At 44.0% G+C, this 18,796-nt stretch overlaps 1 protein-coding gene across 1 annotated transcript in view; it reads right to left on the bottom strand.

Annotated features, from left to right (window-relative positions):
- LOC138510506 (alpha-2-macroglobulin-like) overlaps window positions 1-18,796 on the bottom strand; it is a 1,041,624-nt gene that overhangs the window by 105,980 nt on the left and 916,848 nt on the right. Inside the window, exon 31 of the mRNA XM_069626208.1 lies at window positions 13,479-13,603. Coding sequence (XP_069482309.1) covers window positions 13,479-13,603 — 125 coding nt within the window. The remainder of the gene's footprint in view (window positions 1-13,478; window positions 13,604-18,796) is intronic.

Below are 18,796 nucleotides of genomic sequence, written 5' to 3'. Positions count from 1 at the left end.
GGACCTGAATAGGGGATCGCGGGCACCCTCAAAAACCCTACGGCGAAAAGTTGAGATACTAGCGCTCCAAGACGTGTGGAGGGTAATGAGAGGCCAATCACAGGGCTTCACCCATTACTCTCATGCACATAGCTCTATGTCTAGAAAATACTACATCTTGGTGTCAACAGGGCTAATGGGGAAAGTGCAAACTATAGAGCTAGGAACAATTTCGATATCAGATCATGCCCCACTGTGGTTGGGCAGCTGTATGAAAAATAGGAAACTGGGGCTCTGGAAATTACCGGCCGACCTCCTACACGATCCAATACAGGAAGCCGCTATAAGAGACAAGACAGAACAATATTTTAGCCAAAATGAGACAGAAGAGGTCTCACAAGAGACAATTTGGAAAGCCTTCAAGGCAGTAATGAGGGGACACTTGGTAGCACTTAAAGCTAGGAGTGATAAACAAAGAGTTCAGTGGGAAAAGGAACTAGAGGGGAAACTACGCAACATCCAGGGAGAGATCTCCAAAAACCCTAGCAATGGATTACGAAAAGCATTAAGACATGTCCAGGGACAATTGGAAACCATTAGAACGAAACGGGCAGAGAAAGGTCTCCTATACTTAAAACAATGGCATTATGTAAAAGCTAATAAAGCGGATAGACACTTGGCTAGAAAATTGAGGGACAAACATCGTATTCAAACAATCACAAAACTACAAGACAATCAAGTGCGGCTCCTAACAAAAATCGAGGTCATCAGGGAAGTGTTCAGAGAATATTACCGAAACCTATATTCAAGAGATAACCCATCAGAGCAAGATCAGGTAGATTACCTATCAAGACTAACACTCCCAAAGATATTGAGAGAAGAGAAGATGGTGTTAGAAGAATTATGGAGGAAGAAGTTAAAAAAGCAATACAAGATCTACCATTAAAAAAAGCCCCAGGGTAAGACGGATGTACAGTGATATTTTATAGAAAATATACTGATATATTGGTTCTGGTTCTCACAAAGCTATACAATGCATTTAAAAAAAAGGGGGAATATCACCCTGTCAATGAATGAGGCCAAACTGTTAGTATTCAACAAACAAGGTAAAGACCCGACATTACCGGGATCCTACAGGCCGATAGCATTAATCAATCTAGAAGCAAAATTATATATAAAGGTTCTTGCTAATATAGTAACATGCTTACTTCCCAAACTGATTGGATATGATCAATCGAGATTCATTCCGTCAAGACAAAAGTTTGACAACACATGTTGATTTGCCCAATTGAAAAATAGGCATAACTCAAACCCCATCAATATTAGTCTCACTAGATGCAGAAAAAGCTTTTGGTAGGGTTGAATGGTCTCTGCTGTTTCGCATCTTGAATCCATGGGATTCAGGGAAAATGTGTTACACTCACCTGGCTCCCACAGGGGTGTCGAGCGGAACTGGACAGCCACGGTCTCCACCAACGTGATGCGTAGTGCAGAGATGACTGACTGGACTGGCCCACCTAGCTCAGTCTGCTTGACCCGTAGAAGTAGTCTCCTAAAGACGGGGAAAGGGAATTAGCCACCTGTGGATTTGAGTAGTAACACCTCACTGCGTCCCCACTTATCACTTCTGACATTCCCTTTCACAAAGCTCACCTTATAGTTTTGTATGATGAGCTCTCCATCCTGCGAAGAATGCAGTGGTGCGTTGATGGCCAGTTACTTCACTGGCTTGAGGGTATTGGAAGAGTTCTGGACAAATCTTGGCTCCAAACCTCCGGGCGAAAGGCCATAAGTATATAGTTCTAAAGAGTTCAAAATGTCCGAATAATCACTCTTGTCCAATTCCTTGTTTCTTTTGCAGCTTAGACCCAAAAGATGATCGTCGTGTGGCAGCAGAAAGCGTTCAGGTAAGAGTCTGTATTTTGTAACATTGTCCTGTAAATGATGCCAAGGTTTAACTTGCTGCTTTCTCTTTTCTTGCAGGTGCAGCATAGGAAGATTTGGCGTGCTGGTGGACAATGCCTCCTGCGGTAAAATCAGGTAAGCATATGGTGGCAAGAGATTGTCCTTGTTTGTTCCCTTGGCTCACCTTGTTGTTTTCTTGTCCCCCTTAGGTGCTGGAATGCGGCAACCTGGTGATGGAGACAGCACCGGATCGTACAGATGCTGCGAGGAACGGTGAGTATGGAGCGGCGCTGCTGCTGGCGATGCGACATGTTTAAAATGAAGTCTGTTTCTGGTTCAAAGATGCGCTGAATCCGAAATCAGGTAAGAAATCCAGTAAAGTTCTTGTTCTAACCTTTGTTCTTCTTTCCCTTCTTTCTAGGCGCTCTGGATTCGAGGCGGGCATGGCAGGATGCTGGATGCTGACTGCAGACACGGTGAGCGTTACGCTGCTGGATGCAGAATAATGCGAAGCATGTGCTGCTCTTCGGGCGTGGTTTAAATAGCCTTCAAAGTAGTCCCAGGTAAGTATTCCACAACAACCACACCTGAGTAACAAAATAGTTCCTAAGATAAAATAGTCCCTTCAAGCCTCACATGGGCTTGGATCCCTTGCAGCATGGTCTGCATCAGGTACGTTTTAACATATGAGCCTGGCGCCTATTGGGCCAGGACTGATGTCCCATATGAGCCTGGCACCAAAGGCGCCAGGACTGTACCCAGATAGCCCCTAATAGGGGTTGCTGGGTTTGCTCCAGGTAACATGATGCCTGCTTCCGGGGTTGATGGACTTGGTCTGGATGCCCGGGGGTAGGCATCATGACAAAATGTTACACAAATGGTGCAAGCCAATTACAAACTACGGGGAATTCGTATCACCCTAAACGGAATAGGGAAACATATAGTAGCAGTGTGCCAGGGCACTAAACAAGGCTGCACCCTATCACCGATGCTCTATGCAATCTATTTAGAACCACTGTAAACAAAAATACCGAACAGATTAGAGGCATAGAAATGGCGGGAATAGCACATAAGGTAGTTGCCTTTGCAGATGACATGTGAAAGTCCAGAGCTACCGATGTTCTGGGACGGGGTTATATCACAAATGCAAAGGATGCTTCAGGGAGTAGATCAGCTAGGAGAAAAGGTATGGATGTGTGGCATGTGGGAACCGAAGTTGAAAACTCCTACCACAACTCAGAAAAAGGGGTTCATGATATTGTTAATAGCGGTATGGCTGGTGATTGCGCAAAGGTGGAAGCAACAGTCACCACCTACACTACAAGACTGGCTCAAAAAGGTGTGGTCATTTGTGTCCCTAGAATAGGTAACATACAAATTCCAAGGAGAGCAAGAAGGGTTCAAGAAAGACTGTGGCCCGGAATTGAACTACTTACAAAGTGACTACATGATACAATGGTGCCCATACAAGATAAGAATAATGGACATCGTCGGATCCTGAGGGAAAAGATGTTTACAAAAATAGTCTATTTTCCTTCTGGCAGGGAGCAGAGGGGGGGCGCGTTTGTTATACTGGTCACTTATGATGATGACAACAATATGGAAAATGAATAAAATAGAAATAAAAAAGGAGAGGGGCTTTGGAAAAAAAAGATGGAGGTGTGTGACGCAGTCAGGGATCTGACCCATTCAAGAATAGGTGGGGACCCCACTCAACTTGGGGTGGGAGGCCTACCAGAATTTTCACCATTGCCAGTCCCCAGAGGCATGGTGTGGGAGTTGGGAGATCCCTAGTCCTTGTACTTTATAGTTGTGCATGTGTAATGATCGTGAGGACGAATCATTCCGCTTCTACCTATTCCAAGATGGCCGCACCGGTTTATGGCCGCGGCAGCCCTAGCGGCGGTCTAGTTGTTTCCCTGCCTCGAGCCACGCAGGATGCGGAAGTCGATCTCTCTTCGGCATATCAGCCGGGAAGTCCTGGATACCGGTGCGTTGCTACTCTCATAGGAGTACACAGACGCTCAGTGAGTATAGCTCGTTCAGTCTTCACATCTCATTGTTTCCTCCTTCCTTCTATCCGTACCATGTTTTCTTCCTATTTTTGATACATCTGTTCATTCTTAGAATCCGGAATACGATCGGATCGAGGGTATCGTATTGGTAACCATTAAGCCACGCCCCCACAGTCCGCGGCTAATATCGACTTTACTTCGTGCTCCCCTTAAAGGTAGATTTCTTTCTCTTACACTCAGATACTCCGACCCTTGCCACCCGACCTTCTTTGATTCTTAAATTCTTTATAACTTGTTTCCGTCTCATACAAAGGAATAGTTCTTGAACGGACTCGATTCTCAAGGTTCCTCAACTACTAACTCCGGTCTAGATGTTTGGATGGTAACTCTGTTTTCATAATCTCACCATCAGTCCTTATTGTGTTGTTTTCTCACCTTTGAATTGAACCTTGTGTTTTCACCCTTATACCTCTCCAGCATTTAACCAACACCTAACGTTATTATCGGAACCCGAGGTCCTTCAGTTTCCTCCTGTCTGCCTCACCTGTACCAACGCTCCCCAGCAGCTCTTCATAGGGTTTTCTCCCCCATGAGGGTTTCCCTGGTTTTCCCACGGTCGCCAAGTACTTAACTGGGCTCCGAGGGAGATGCCAGGGGGATTCCTATTTTCTACTGGGAAATCTTTCCATTCTTTCTTGTGAAACCTGGAACTCCTTGGGAGCCACGATTTGGACATTCATCTATTACCAGGTAGGAGAATCTACGCTTTCTATGTTGCAATGTCTGAAGACTGATGAATTGCCGGAAACGGTTTGTAGTAAACATTACAGATAGCAACGCCTGAAAACATACTTTGCTCTTTAGTCATTGCAACTGGGAGCCTAGAAGATCCTCATTATGGACTCCCAACAACAACAGCAGATCCAACAGTTGATCGCTGCCGTACAATCCTTGACCACTGAGGTTCAACAACTCCAGCAGGAAAATTCTGCCCTAAAACAGAATCAACAACAGGCAGCTCAGCAGATGGCCCAACAATTAGCACAACATACTGCTGCCTCACGGGTTCCCCATTGCTCAGAGGTCCCTCCAGGGCCTCTTCCGGGAGGCCAATTCGATGGGAATCCCCATAAGGTGAAAGAATTCATAGATTCCTGTTACGTTCAGTTTTCTTTTAAGAACGCCTTTTTCCATACCGATCGGGATCGTGTGGGTTACATGGTGTCCCAAATGACTGGACCAGCTTTAGCCTGGGCCACACCCCTAATCACCAGTAATAACCCTATATTAGACTCCCATCCGGCCTTTTGTAATAGTGTTCGTGCAATGTTTGGCCGGCAGGAGATTCAAGTAGCTTCCCAAGAACACTTGTTGGATTTAAAACAGGGAAATTCAGACATTCTGGCTTATATAACCAGATTTAAACAAATGGCCAGCGAAACTACTTGGTCCAATGACGCACAGATCACCATCTTTAGAAGAGGACTATCTGAAGAATTGAAAGATGAAATATCCAGGGTTCCTCGTTCCTCTTCTTTAACTGAGCTTATCGCACTAGTCCTTCAGATTGATTATCGAATGAAGGAACGCACCAGTGAAAAAAGGAAAGGACGGTTGCCCCGTTTTTCTCCTAATCTGCCTGCTACTCCACGGGTTCCATCCACCGAGGAACCCATGCAACTAGGTGCAACAGGCAGAGGGCCTCTTTCCTTTGAGGAACGGAGTCGAAGACGATCCCTTGGTTTATGTATGTATTGTGGTTCCAATACCCACACCGTACAGGAGTGTCCAATTGCACCACCAAGGAGACCGGGAAACGCAAACGCCCGACCGTAAGGGGAACCACGGTTCGGGATCCTATGGTTAAACAAGGTTCCTCACAAGTTGTCCATACATCGACTTGTAACAATCCCTCGGATACTACCATGGTGGTTGTAAAGGTATCGCTAACCTTTGGGAAACAGGTCCTACAAGATATCCCGGTCCTTATTGATAGTGGTGCAGCAGGGAATTTTATCGACGATCACTGGGCCTCTTCTCATGGTATCCCACGGTCTTCAAAGATAGAATCCATTCCCGTGGAAAGTGTTGATGGCAGTCCTTTGACATCTGGACCCATTACGGATCATACCGGTCCCCTGCTTATGTCTATCTCTTCTCATCATGAACACATAATTCTAGACATCATCCGAGCAGCACACCATCCTATTATTTTGGGCATACCATGGCTCAGGAAGCATAACCCCTTTATTAATTGGACAGCTGGGTCCTTCTTTTTGGGTTCCGAATTTTGTCTTGGCCACTGCATAAAAGATCAACAAGAGGTTCTGTTGGATACCAGTTCTTCCTCTTCTAAATTTCAGGGAATCACAACTCTCAATCAAATCACAGGTCTTCCCAACATGTACTATCAATATAAAGAAGTCTTTTCTACCTCTGAGTACTCACAGTTACCACCTCATAGACGAGACGATTGTGCCATCGATCTAATACCTGACCAACCGTTACCCTTTGGTCGAATGTACATCCTGTCTCATAACGAAAAAGAGGTGTTACGAGAGTACCTTAGAGTAAATCTTATGAATGGGTTGATTACTGAATCTACTTCACCGGCAGCTGCTTCCCTATTTTTTATATCTAAACGGAACACAACTGAACTTCGCCCTTGCATAGATTTCCGGGGCCTCAATAAAATCACTATACCAGACAAATATCCGATGCCCCTGATACCAGATATTCTGGAAGCAGTCAGGGGGGCAAGATTATACACTAAATTGGATCTCAAGGGAGCATACCATCTGATAAGAATCAAGGCCGGTGATGAATGGAAGACGGCTTTCCGGACACCGTTTGGTCATTACCAATACCATGTTATGCCGTTCGGGCTCTCTAATGCCCCGGCGATATTTCAACGCTTTATGGACCATCTCTTCGCTGATCTACTCTTACATAATGTAATAGTGTATCTGGACGATATTTTGGTCTTCTCCTATACTCTACAGGACCATGTTAAACATGTGGGAGAGGTTCTTCGTCGTCTACATCAAAATCACCTATTCTGCAAATTAGAGAAATGCTCCTTCCACCAACCACAAGTCACTTACCTGGGTTATGTTCTATCGGCAAAAGGGGTAGCTATGGACCCGGAGAAGGTTTCCGCCGTATTGGATTGGCCTGTCCCGACCTCAGGGAAAGACATCCAGCGTTTTATCGGCCTTGCCAATTTTTACCGGCGGTTTATTCCGGGATTCTCAAGCCTGACTAAACCACTGACGAATCTGTTAAAAAAGGGGGTGTCCTTTTCTTGGCCTGAGAGTACTGATCAAGCCTTTAAGAGACTTAAAGATCTGTTCACGTCCGCCCCTGTTCTGCAGACACCTGATCAGAATCGCCAGTTTATCGTGGAGACTGATGCTTCTCAATATGCTTTGGGAGCTGTTCTTCTTCAGTCTGATAATGCCGAACAGGAACATCCGGTGGCATATCTATCTAAGACCTTGGCACCTGCAGAATTAAACTACACGGTATTGGAAAAGGAGCTGTTAGCCATCAAAAGAGCATTCGAAGAGTGGAGACATTTACTACTTGGAGCTAAGTACCCGGTGGAAGTTCGAACGGACCATCACAATCTTCGTATTCTACAGTACGCCCAGACTTGCAATAGTCGTCAGGCCCGGTGGGCTCATTTTTTTTCTCCTTTTAGGATCACTTTCTCCTTCATACCTGGGAAGGATAACGTAATCGCTGACGCTTTATCACGTAAAGAACAGCTCCCTAATGATTCCTTTAGTTCTGAACCGATTTTTCCCAAAATGGCGTTAGGATTACATACCTCCCAGGACTTCCTGACACGTCTGAGGGGTCAATCCAAATCAGTTGGAAAACCAGGCATGTCACAAGGGACACTACCCACATTGGTCAAGGAGGATGGATGCTATTTCCTAGGTCATCGGGCCTTCATTCCTACAACCTCCCTCCAGAAGGAGGTATTGGATATGTGTCACAAATCTAAGGTAGCGGGACATCGTGGAATCACCTCCACACAAGAAATGGTTTCTCGCTGGTTCTGGTGGCCGACTCAACGGGAAGACATAAAACGATACATTGGATCCTGTCCGGATTGTCTTCAGAACAAGTCTCCCCGAAGGACTCCAGCAGGACTACTGGTCAAGATGCCCATTCCATCGCGTCCTTGGCAGATAATCTCAACGGATTTCATCGTTGATCTTCCCCCCTCAAAGGGGTGTTCGGCAATAATGGTGGTGATCGACTCCTTTACAAAAATGGCTCACTTCATACCTCTGGCCAGGATTCCTACAGCGGCCGTTATGGCCCGTATCTTTACCAATAACATCTTTGCGTTACATGGCCTACCGGATACAATCATATCTGATCGTGGAACACAATATACCTCCCTCTACTGGAAGCACATCTGTCAACATCTCGGGATTTCCCGTGCCCTCAGTTCCGGTTACCACCCTCAATCCAATGGGCAGACGGAACGGCTCAACCAAACGCTAGAGGGATATCTAAGAAATTACATTTCGGCAGCTCAGGATAACTGGAAAGATCTACTTCCATTGGCAGAGTATGCTTACAATAACTCCTATCACTCCTCCATTCGCACTTCTCCTTTTTTTTGCTCCTACGGATTCAGTCCCTCAGCATTTCCGATATTAAAAAGATCGGAACACAAATTTCCTGATGTAGACCATTTAATGAATCAAATCAGACAAGGCCACAAGAGGGCTAAAGATACCCTAGTGCAAACCCAGGATAGAATGAAGAAATTTGCTGATCGTTCTCGTTCTCCTGCACCTATCATCAAATCAGGAGACAGGGTATGGTTGTCTTCGCGGTTTCTCCCCAGACGCCTGGTACCGTCCAAACTGTCTCCAAGATACTTTGGTCCTTTCCGGGTGGATAAACCCATTGGCAGTGCTGCCTTTAGACTTATTCTTCCTAAAACCTGGTCCCGAATTCACCCTGTTTTTCATGTTTCTCAATTGAAACCGGACAATCGAAATTCATTTCACCCAACGATAACGACTCGTCCTCCCCCTATTTTGGCCTCATCTGGTCCTGAGTTTGAGGTGAAGGGAATTTGTGATTCCCGTATGCATCGGGGACATTTACAATATTTGATCGATTGGAAGGGTTATTCCCCTTCAGATCGTACCTGGGAGCCGGAAGACGCTGTACATGCTCCTCGTCTCGTGAAACTATTTCACGCCAAACATCCTGACAAGCCGGGGGGAGAAGGACCTAAGAAGGGGCATACTGTAATGATCGTGAGGACGAATCATTCCGCTTCTACCTATTCCAAGATGGCCGCACCGGTTTATGGCCGCGGCAGCCCTAGCGGCGGTCTAGTTGTTTCCCTGCCTCGAGCCACGCAGGATGCGGAAGTCGATCTCTCTTCGGCATATCAGCCGGGAAGTCCTGGATACCGGTGCGTTGCTACTCTCATAGGCGTACACAGACGCTCAGTGAGTATAGCTCGTTCAGTCTTCACATCTCATTGTTTCCTCCTTCCTTCTATCCGTACCATGTTTTCTTCCTATTTTTGATACATCTGTTCATTCTTAGAATCCGGAATACGATCGGATCGAGGGTATCGTATTGGTAACCATTAAGCCACGCCCCCACAGTCCGCGGCTAATATCGACTTTACTTCGTGCTCCCCTTAAAGGTAGATTTCTTTCTCTTACACTCAGATACTCCGACCCTTGCCACCCGACCTTCTTTGATTCTTAAATTCTTTATAACTTGTTTCCGTCTCATACAAAGGAATAGTTCTTGAACGGACTCGATTCTCAAGGTTCCTCAACTACTAACTCCGGTCTAGATGTTTGGATGGTAACTCTGTTTTCATAATCTCACCATCAGTCCTTATTGTGTTGTTTTCTCACCTTTGAATTGAACCTTGTGTTTTCACCCTTATACCTCTCCAGCATTTAACCAACACCTAACGTTATTATCGGAACCCGAGGTCCTTCAGTTTCCTCCTGTCTGCCTCACCTGTACCAACGCTCCCCAGCAGCTCTTCATAGGGTTTTCTCCCCCATGAGGGTTTCCCTGGTTTTCCCACGGTCGCCAAGTACTTAACTGGGCTCCGAGGGAGATGCCAGGGGGATTCCTATTTTCTACTGGGAAATCTTTCCATTCTTTCTTGTGAAACCTGGAACTCCTTGGGAGCCACGATTTGGACATTCATCTATTACCAGGTAGGAGAATCTACGCTTTCTATGTTGCAATGTCTGAAGACTGATGAATTGCCGGAAACGGTTTGTAGTAAACATTACAGCATGCTTACATGAAATGAGTACCACCCTTTTCTGGCTCATGCTTCTACTGCACAATGCTGGCCAGTCTCTTTCTTGTCCTGTAGGACTTCAAGATCCAGTATGCCTAGTGTTGGAAGATCATGTGAGCAGTCTGACCAGGAGGGACACAGCAGGAAGCTGCTGTGCATCAGAGTAACCCACACCGTGATCCAGCGGATCGAACATGCCATAAACATGGTGCTGACCAAGGGACATAATGCTAGCCTCAGCGAATATGCAATGCAGGCCCTGCCACATCTCTGTGCAAGAGGCAAATCGGACAGAGACACTCACCTTTCATGTGAAAGGGCCACACAGCAGCCCCCTGGCTAACTGCTATAACCAAAAAGCTGGAAAGTCCTAATATGAAGTGGGACATTGGGTGTCATTAAAGAGGGTTGCCATTACCTAGACCCAGCTGACCAACATAGTAAAGGGGGTGGAGCTTAAGACCCCTTTTATGTGTTTGCTTACCTGTAATAGATCCTCTTGGGAAAAGAAAGACACAGTCGATGGGCCGAGAAACCAGGTGAGGGAAAGAGATAATGGAGAGGGAAGGAGGAGGATAAAAATAGGCACAGGAAACAGAAAGGCATGGGTTATTTGGTTGAGGTCAAGGGAGGAGAAGGAGGACCAAGAGACCAAGGGGAGGAGGGACAGTGTAGAAGAGCTTGGAGAAGGGTGTATTGAATAAGTGTGCAAGGTGAAGTATTGGTTGACGGGAGAAAGAGGTACTTGGGTTTGAGAGTGCGTGCATGGTTTGCAAGTTGTGTGCAAGTGGATCTGAAGGAGGCCGAGTAGGGATTCAATGGGAAGGGGACTGGGATGGGAAAGCAGAGTAACTGTGGGAGAAGGTGTGGGTAGAGCAGTGTGGAAAAAGAAGAGTAGTAGTAGTATGGAGAGGGTAGGGTAGAGTAGTAGCAGTGCAGTGAGGGGAGAGTATTTGTGTGGAGCGGGAAGAGTGGCAGGAGAGGGGAGAGTAGTATTAGTGTGAAGATGGGGAGGAGGAAGAGTGCAGAGATGGGTGAGAAGTACTTGTGCAGAGTAGGGAGAGTAGTAGTAGTACGGAGAGGGGAGAGTAGTGGCAGGGAGCGGAGCAGTGTAGGAGCACAGAAGGGGCAGAAGACTGAGGGAGAAATGGAAGAGAGTGGGAGGTAGAAGGGGAGAAGAGTAGACACTTGGAAGACAAAGGATAAAACATAAGGGTGAGATGTAAAAGGGTGTGAAAAGGACAGACCAGAAGGCACCTATCATTATGTTACAATGCATTAGGGACCTATAATGGGGACCACCTAGATTGTTCCCAGAGGAGATAGTTAGAAAAGGTGTTTGCCCTTAGGCCACCATGCAGGCAGGGTTTTGGACAGTAGGGAATACAAATCTCTAGAGACCATCCTGCGGTTGAAAAATTCCTGGGATAGGGAGGGACGGATCTTAGCGAGTCCCTATTAAAATCTTCAAATAAAAACGCTTCAACTTTCTTTGAGAGTTGGTATGTACTTGAGGCCATCTGTGACATAAGTTACTCTGATCACATTATTCATTATCTGGCTCACCTGCAACTGCTTCATATTTTGTTTAGATTTCAATTTCATTATTTATGTATTATCTTCAAATGTATAGATGGACATGTCCATCCTATCTTTCAGATCTTATTAAACTATATCAACCATCTATCTATAGCCAGGAGGATAGCTGAGGGGCAACACGCTTATCTTGCAAGCAAGACAAAGCAGATTAACACATGTTTGAATCCTGGTCAGGTGCTTAGCCACTATTCTCTGGTATTAAGCGCATAATAAAAAAGATGAATTAATTATACAATTATGTTTTTCTACACTATTTCTGTAATCTTCATGTCCTTCTTGTGCTTATTTCTATTTCATTTGTTCCAATTAGTGGCATCAAAATTGTGGAACGACTTACCTGTAAACATTCAATACTCTTATACCCTTCTTTTGTTTAAGAAGTGCCTGGAAAAAACACCTTTTCAGTCTAGCTTTTTCTAACCATTAAAGCACTTTGAGCCACATTATAAGTTTAGTGGTATCTCAGCGATAAATCAGCTGAGATAACACGAAACTATATTACCTTTACCGCCACCTGGTCTGGCGGTATTACCGCCAGATTACAAGTGGCAGTAGGTGGTGTTAGTCCACATTAATTGGAGTCCATAGGACTCAATGGGGGATTTCGGCAGTATTACTGCTGGAGGTAATTCCACCACTGGTAATACTCACAAATAGGCTGATTTTTGGCAGTAAGGTGGAGGAAATACCTCTAGCTTCTTGCTGGAGGTTTTTCCTGCACCCTACTCCCAAACTCGTAGTTGGATAGTGCGGAAATGCAGGGGTATCCAGTATTACCGTCACATTTTACCGCACCACCCAACTTATAATGAGGCCCCTTGTTTTTGTTGGCATATTTGCTGCATGATATGGTTTGTTTATGCTAATTTACCTTTCGTAACCATTTGAATTACCATTTGTGTTCTAATGTACAACAACAAAAACAATCACCTCAAATTGGCATCCCTCCTTAGCAAGGCAGTAGGGAGAAAACCTCAAAATTAGCTACATGTGATATTATCTTTTATTTATTTGTTGACAGTGCCCAAAACCGCGAGTATCACGGCGCATCTACATTAGTGTACAAGACAGAACAGAAATACAGAAATATAGTACATAACCATGATAATAAATGCTGCGGAGAGTAAAGTAGTGGGTGTACCCCCATTTCATGTTAGTCAAATTTGTCAAACAGCCAGGTTTTTAGCAATTTTCTGAAGGTGAGGTAGGATGGCTGCTCTTGGATGTGGAGAGGTAGGGTATTCCACAGGGTGGGGGCCAGAGTTGGAGATGGATTCTATAGCAGAGTTTTGGAGGACTTTGTATGTTTGTTGTGAATGGTGGTGTTATTACCTACAACAGTGGTCCACAACGCTGACCCTCGAACCTACAAAGCTAGATTTTCACATTAACCACAGATTAGGTCAATGATGTCTCATTTGGATTCACTGGATAGAAATGTATCTCACAGATATTCATGTTGCTAATCCTGACAATCTGGCATGGTTGTGGTCTGTAAAGACTGGCGTTGGGCACCCTGGCCTACAGTATTGCCGGTCTTGGGAGTGATCAGTGCTTCATCCAGGAAGAGGAGCCTCTTCCAGACTGCCTGGGCTACAAGCTTCCAGGCTTACAGAAGAAGAGGACAAATGAGGTTGAATGATCATATTTGTTTATTGCATTACCTTGTATTCACAGCAATGTCAAACATCTTCTGCGAGTTCTCCTGGCAGGTGCGAGGGATGGTGTTCACAGAAAGCTGGAAGGGTGAGTCACCAGGAGAGTGTGGGATGTTGTACCTGAGGGTAGTCTGGAAGAGAAACCAGAGGATTATTCCGAACTCTCAACCTCTTCTTGTGCTCTCTTTCTAGTGCATTTGCTATCGCTCATTTTCCTTCTCTTTATATGATTTTGTGGTTCTCTGTGTAGTCTTATTTCTCTTCAGGTCTGTTGCAAACTCTTCCCATCATTTATTCTCTGTGGTTCTACAGCTAACTTAGGCTGAATACACCCTTCACCCTTCTGAGGATGGTAAAAAGGGGTTATCCAGTCATTACATCTCCTGGAAGTAACATTGTTGGGGATACAATATTGTTTCTCCCACTATCCTGCACTTTCTTCACATATTCTTGGACTGCAGTTTGTTTATATAACTATACACGTCCTAGAATATGTTGAGATTCCTGATAAGTAGGATAAAATAAATATTGTTGGTCCCAACAGTGGCTTTTCAGAGAGATATAATGACCTGGAATTAAATGGATTTCCATCAACTGGGTGAAAATAACAGCTATTATCACAGTGCTTAGAAGTGGGAGGAATCTGGCATGAAGTGCAATATAGAAATCTGATATTAGTATTATCGTTCCAATGCCTTTTTCACTCATTCATGTGCATTCTTATCTCATCATTGGCTGTTTTTCTCTCCTTTTCTCTGTCACTCTAGGATTACCTATTGCTCTTCTTTTCTTGCCAAGTGTTTTATTTCCATGCTCTCTAACCTACACATTTTGATATTGTTTCTTCCATATTTTCTCTCTTACTTTTCTTTATTTCTTTGCTTCTCAGACATTTTCATGAGTCCCATTCCATTTTTCTCTTGATCATTATTTTTCTCGTTCTCACTCTCCCCCACTTTACTTTCTCAATGTGTGTTATCTTTTTCTGTCTCATCTTTCTCCAGTACCTTAATATTTGCCTTCTGTCTTTTTATTTGCATAGATATTTGTTTGACATTTTCTCTTCTTATATGTTTGTCATTCTCCTTCTGTATAACTCTAAATCTCACTTTTTCTTTTCTATTCTTTTTATCCTCTTTCTCTCTCTGATCTTTTGCTCCAGGTCCTGTCAATACTCTCATGTCTTTCTCTCCCACATACTATCTCTTCTTGAATTATAAAACATTTCTTGTCCCTTCTTCTTTTGAGAGATTAATATTTCACTGTAAAATAGACTGAAAAAAATAGGGTTGCTGGGAATAACTAGTTTAACTATCCCCATTTCGCTGAGATACATTTTTCTTGTTTATTGTACAATTAAACTGAAGCACCAATTTCAATTAATGTGTGAAAATGACAGTGTATAAATAGATTGTCATCAATATTTACATAATCATCAATATTGAGTCAATTAGATAGTTGATAAATATTTGTAAATAGAAAAACAGTATAAATTCAAAATGAATACAATCCAGACAATTGTTAAATGGATTACCAAACAAAAAGAAAAACACAAAACCAACAATCAACTCTTAAAGTTTGTACACCAAACTGGAATATACAAATATATGCTGCCAGAAGTTTGTACTCCTCAGAGTTGCAGACTAATTAGCTGGATCAAATTAGCATCATAAAATGATCAAACAAATGTTAATGCCTTATATTCAGGCCAATTTAATCGCTTGAAAGATTTGAAACCAATTACATCCAATTTGTGTGTCTAAATAATTCCTCAAATGTTATCCTCATTAAAGTTGCATGCTTTATATTCAAGCCAAATTTGCAAGATGTGTGTATAAACATTCCGATTTTCTCTTCATCAAATTCTAGTGTTGTACGCCAACACGTGTTTCAGACACATGGCTTTCTCAAGGTCTGTGTGAATTAGAGTGTAATCAATAAAACTTTATAAAGTTTTAGTAGAATCACAGTAAGGTCTATGTTTAGCATCAATAATTTATAACACCTATATTTATGAAAACTGATGACAATTGTTGTCATGATTACCAGTCACTCTAACAATGTTAACAAGAAAACGGGGGAGGGGGACTTTTTGTTATATGAACAACTGCCTTAGATAATTTAGGTGAAATTCTTAAGCTGTTATATGTATATAACCTACACTATGTAGGGATGACCAATAGGCCAGTGAGGAAGGGAATAATAGAGCACAAGTCATGCACTCATAAGGAACATGCTCCAATGCTCTTACACTTCATGCAGGCTGGCCACAGTGAATTGGATTTTAAGTGGACCATACTTGAAAAAGTGGTGACTCCAGCACAAGGAGGGGATGTTAATACTTTATTTTTCAGAAAAGAACAGCGCTGGATTTTCAGGCTGAATTCCCATGTGATAGTCATGAATGAGAGGTCCTGTGGCAACAAGTATCAGCTACCCAATGAACAGGTGCTCAGTTGTTATTCTTTTGATTAGGACTATGTGACTAGGCGCTGTGACTTATACATGTTTATTGCGCTATACATCCAGTGTAACAGTAATTAAATGAATGGTAAAACGCAACATAGGTAGCGCATGTTTAGTTACCCCGATAAAGATGCTGTGACCAGATAATAGTGCTCACAGGCTTACATCATGCCCTGCATTTTTTGCACTAGAATTGATTGAATCTGAAAACCGGTTACAATCCAGAAAATTGTTTAATCCTTGCCATGGTTGGAGCCAAAGAAATGCACTCTATTAGTAATGATAGTTTTAAAAGCAAATTCGAACATTGATCTAAAATGGCGCTTTCCATCAATTTAGTCTTACTGGTCATGTGGTTCAGGTCACATGTTCAGAGCCGCAATGACGTACTGCGCTACTCTGGAGCTAATAAATAGTGACGGACGAGATACCAGGGTTCACTGGTACTCGGAGGAAGGTTCCTGGTAAATGAGCAAACCGCCGCACAGCATTGAAGGTAAGGGGGCAGCGGGAACCTGTGTGTCAATAGTATGCTTGTGATTGACATTAACTGGAATGCAAGACGAGCATGATATGGCTTCTAGGGCCACTGAATAAATCAAGCCTGCCCTTCTAGCAAAAACGCAATTGTTTGTAGCGTGGACATTTAACGTCCTGTATTTCTCTGCCCGGGAGAACACATTTATATACATTTTTATGGGCACCTTTTTGAGTCATAAAATTTGACCATGCAAGTTATTTTCATGTCATAGTGAATATTGTCCTGTAGCGTCCACACCGACCATCCCAGGTTACTCTTGGGTCCTTCCTATCCTCTATCTCCCCCTCTACCTTTGGTGTTCCCCAGGTGTCTAACCTCTCGCCCTGGCTTTTCAACCAATACTTGGCAACTCTCACCTACTGCATTTCCAATTTCTGCTCAAACTTCCAGTACCATGCTGATGACACCCAACTCATTTTCAGGCTTCCCTCTGGCACCTCCTCTCATTCCCTCATCTCCGACTGCCTAATCGGCATTCAAAAATTGGTGTGCCGCCAACAATCTTTGTCTAAATGCCAACAAGACTAAGATCCTCCCCATTGGTACACCTTCACTGTCCTTTCCCCTCACTCTCTGGCCGGTCTCCCTTGGCCCTCCTCCTACCCCTACCTGCGAGGCTAAGAATCTCGGGGTCATCTGTGACTCCACACTTTCCTTCTCCGCACACATCTCTGATGTCTCTAAAAAGTCAAACTTCCTACTGCACCTCCTTAGAGGCAATCTGCCTTTCCTGTCCTTTCCTCAGAAGCTCACTGTCTCTCAAGCTCTGGTTCTCTGTAGGTTGGACTACTGTAACAGCCTCTTTCTAAATCTACCTGCCTCCACTCTCTGCCCTTTACAACTAATCCAGAACAGAACTGCGAGACTTGTCCTTGGCCTCAAGCCCTGGAATCATATCTCTCCAGCTTTGAAATCCCTTCATTGGCTCCCAGTGGATGCAAGGATTAAATTTAAAAACCTCTGCATTGTCCACAAGGCTTTCTGGGGCCTGGGTCCAAAATACCTTCAACTATCCCTCCGTAAATACTTCCTCTCTCGAGCCCTTCGCTCCTCTACTTCTAACTCCCTCAAGGTCGGTCATTTTTCACAGAAAACAGCTGGAGGCAGATATCTGTCTTCGGCTGGTGCCTCCCTTTGGAACAGCCTCCCAACCACTTTGAAACTTGAGGAGAACCATCTCCGGTTCCGGAAGCACCTCAAGACCTTCCTCTTCGCTTCTGCCTTTACCCCTCTCCTCCCCTGTTGATCTGCTTCTCTCCCGCGGCACTGTGCACCTGGCCACCCTCTGTCTCTCGGGCCCAGGTACCTGCTCACCCTGCCTCCCTCCTGCACTGTCTCCCGGCCATCCCAGGCACTGGGATCTGTATCTGTACCCATACAGTCCCCCACTCTTCTTCTGCACTTATCAGATATACCCTATCTGACTAATCACACACTTGCCACTTGCTGGCTGCACTACTCTTTTCACTGCATTTATTTATTTATTTCACTTATTATTTATTATTTTCTCTCCTCTGTCCGCACTTTCCACTTCTCCCCCTTCCCCGCACTTTTCCCCTTTCCATTTTCAATGCACTTGCACGTTCTTAATGTCACTGGGCCTAGTAAGATTGTTATTTTTTGTTTTCCCCTGTTCCCCTCCCTTTGCTTGGTCGCGCTCTGAAACACCTGTGTATGAGCGCGATTGAAATATTATATCATATCATATCAATAAAACCACATATAGTGATGTCATCAGTAGTCCATGAATATCAGTCAGGCGGTTTTGAGAAACTAGCGTGCATGGTCTCATTTAAGGTTATGAGCACGACCGCACATCCATAATTATGTCGCTAAGAAACTGGGAGCGATTATGTTGGGTACACAAATTATCATTAGTGTGTGTCAGAAGCCATTATATGTGCTTGGCTTGTTTTGCTATGTCCCACAGCTATTTCCATCAATGAGAGTGTGAGGAATAGCCTCTGCAAAAATGGGTAACTCCCTGTCCCGCTAGTTTTTTGAATTTCATGAAATTCTGAGGCATCGATTTTTGGAAATCTTTTTTACAAACTTGCGATCAACTGACAGTGGCTCTCCTTTTGTGTGTTCTCTCCCTTGCTTAAGATTCATGAACTAAGAAAAATGGAAAACACCATGGTCGATAAAGTTATAATAATTATGAAGTCACAGAAGTACATAGCTTGTCTAAATATAGTTGCTTGATGCGAATTCTAGTATTAGGACTGTCAAAGTCTTGGTTATATTTGAGCCCCCATGAAGAAAGCAGAGGGATAACAAACCAGCTGAAACCAGTCGATCATTCTGTATTATATAA

The sequence above is a fragment of the Ambystoma mexicanum genome, chromosome 6p (assembly GCF_040938575.1).
Source record: "Ambystoma mexicanum isolate Mex_15411 chromosome 6p, UKY_AmexF1_1, whole genome shotgun sequence".
In the NCBI taxonomy this organism is placed as follows: Eukaryota; Metazoa; Chordata; class Amphibia; order Caudata; family Ambystomatidae; genus Ambystoma; species Ambystoma mexicanum.
This window is presented reverse-complemented; position numbering and strand designations above follow the sequence as displayed.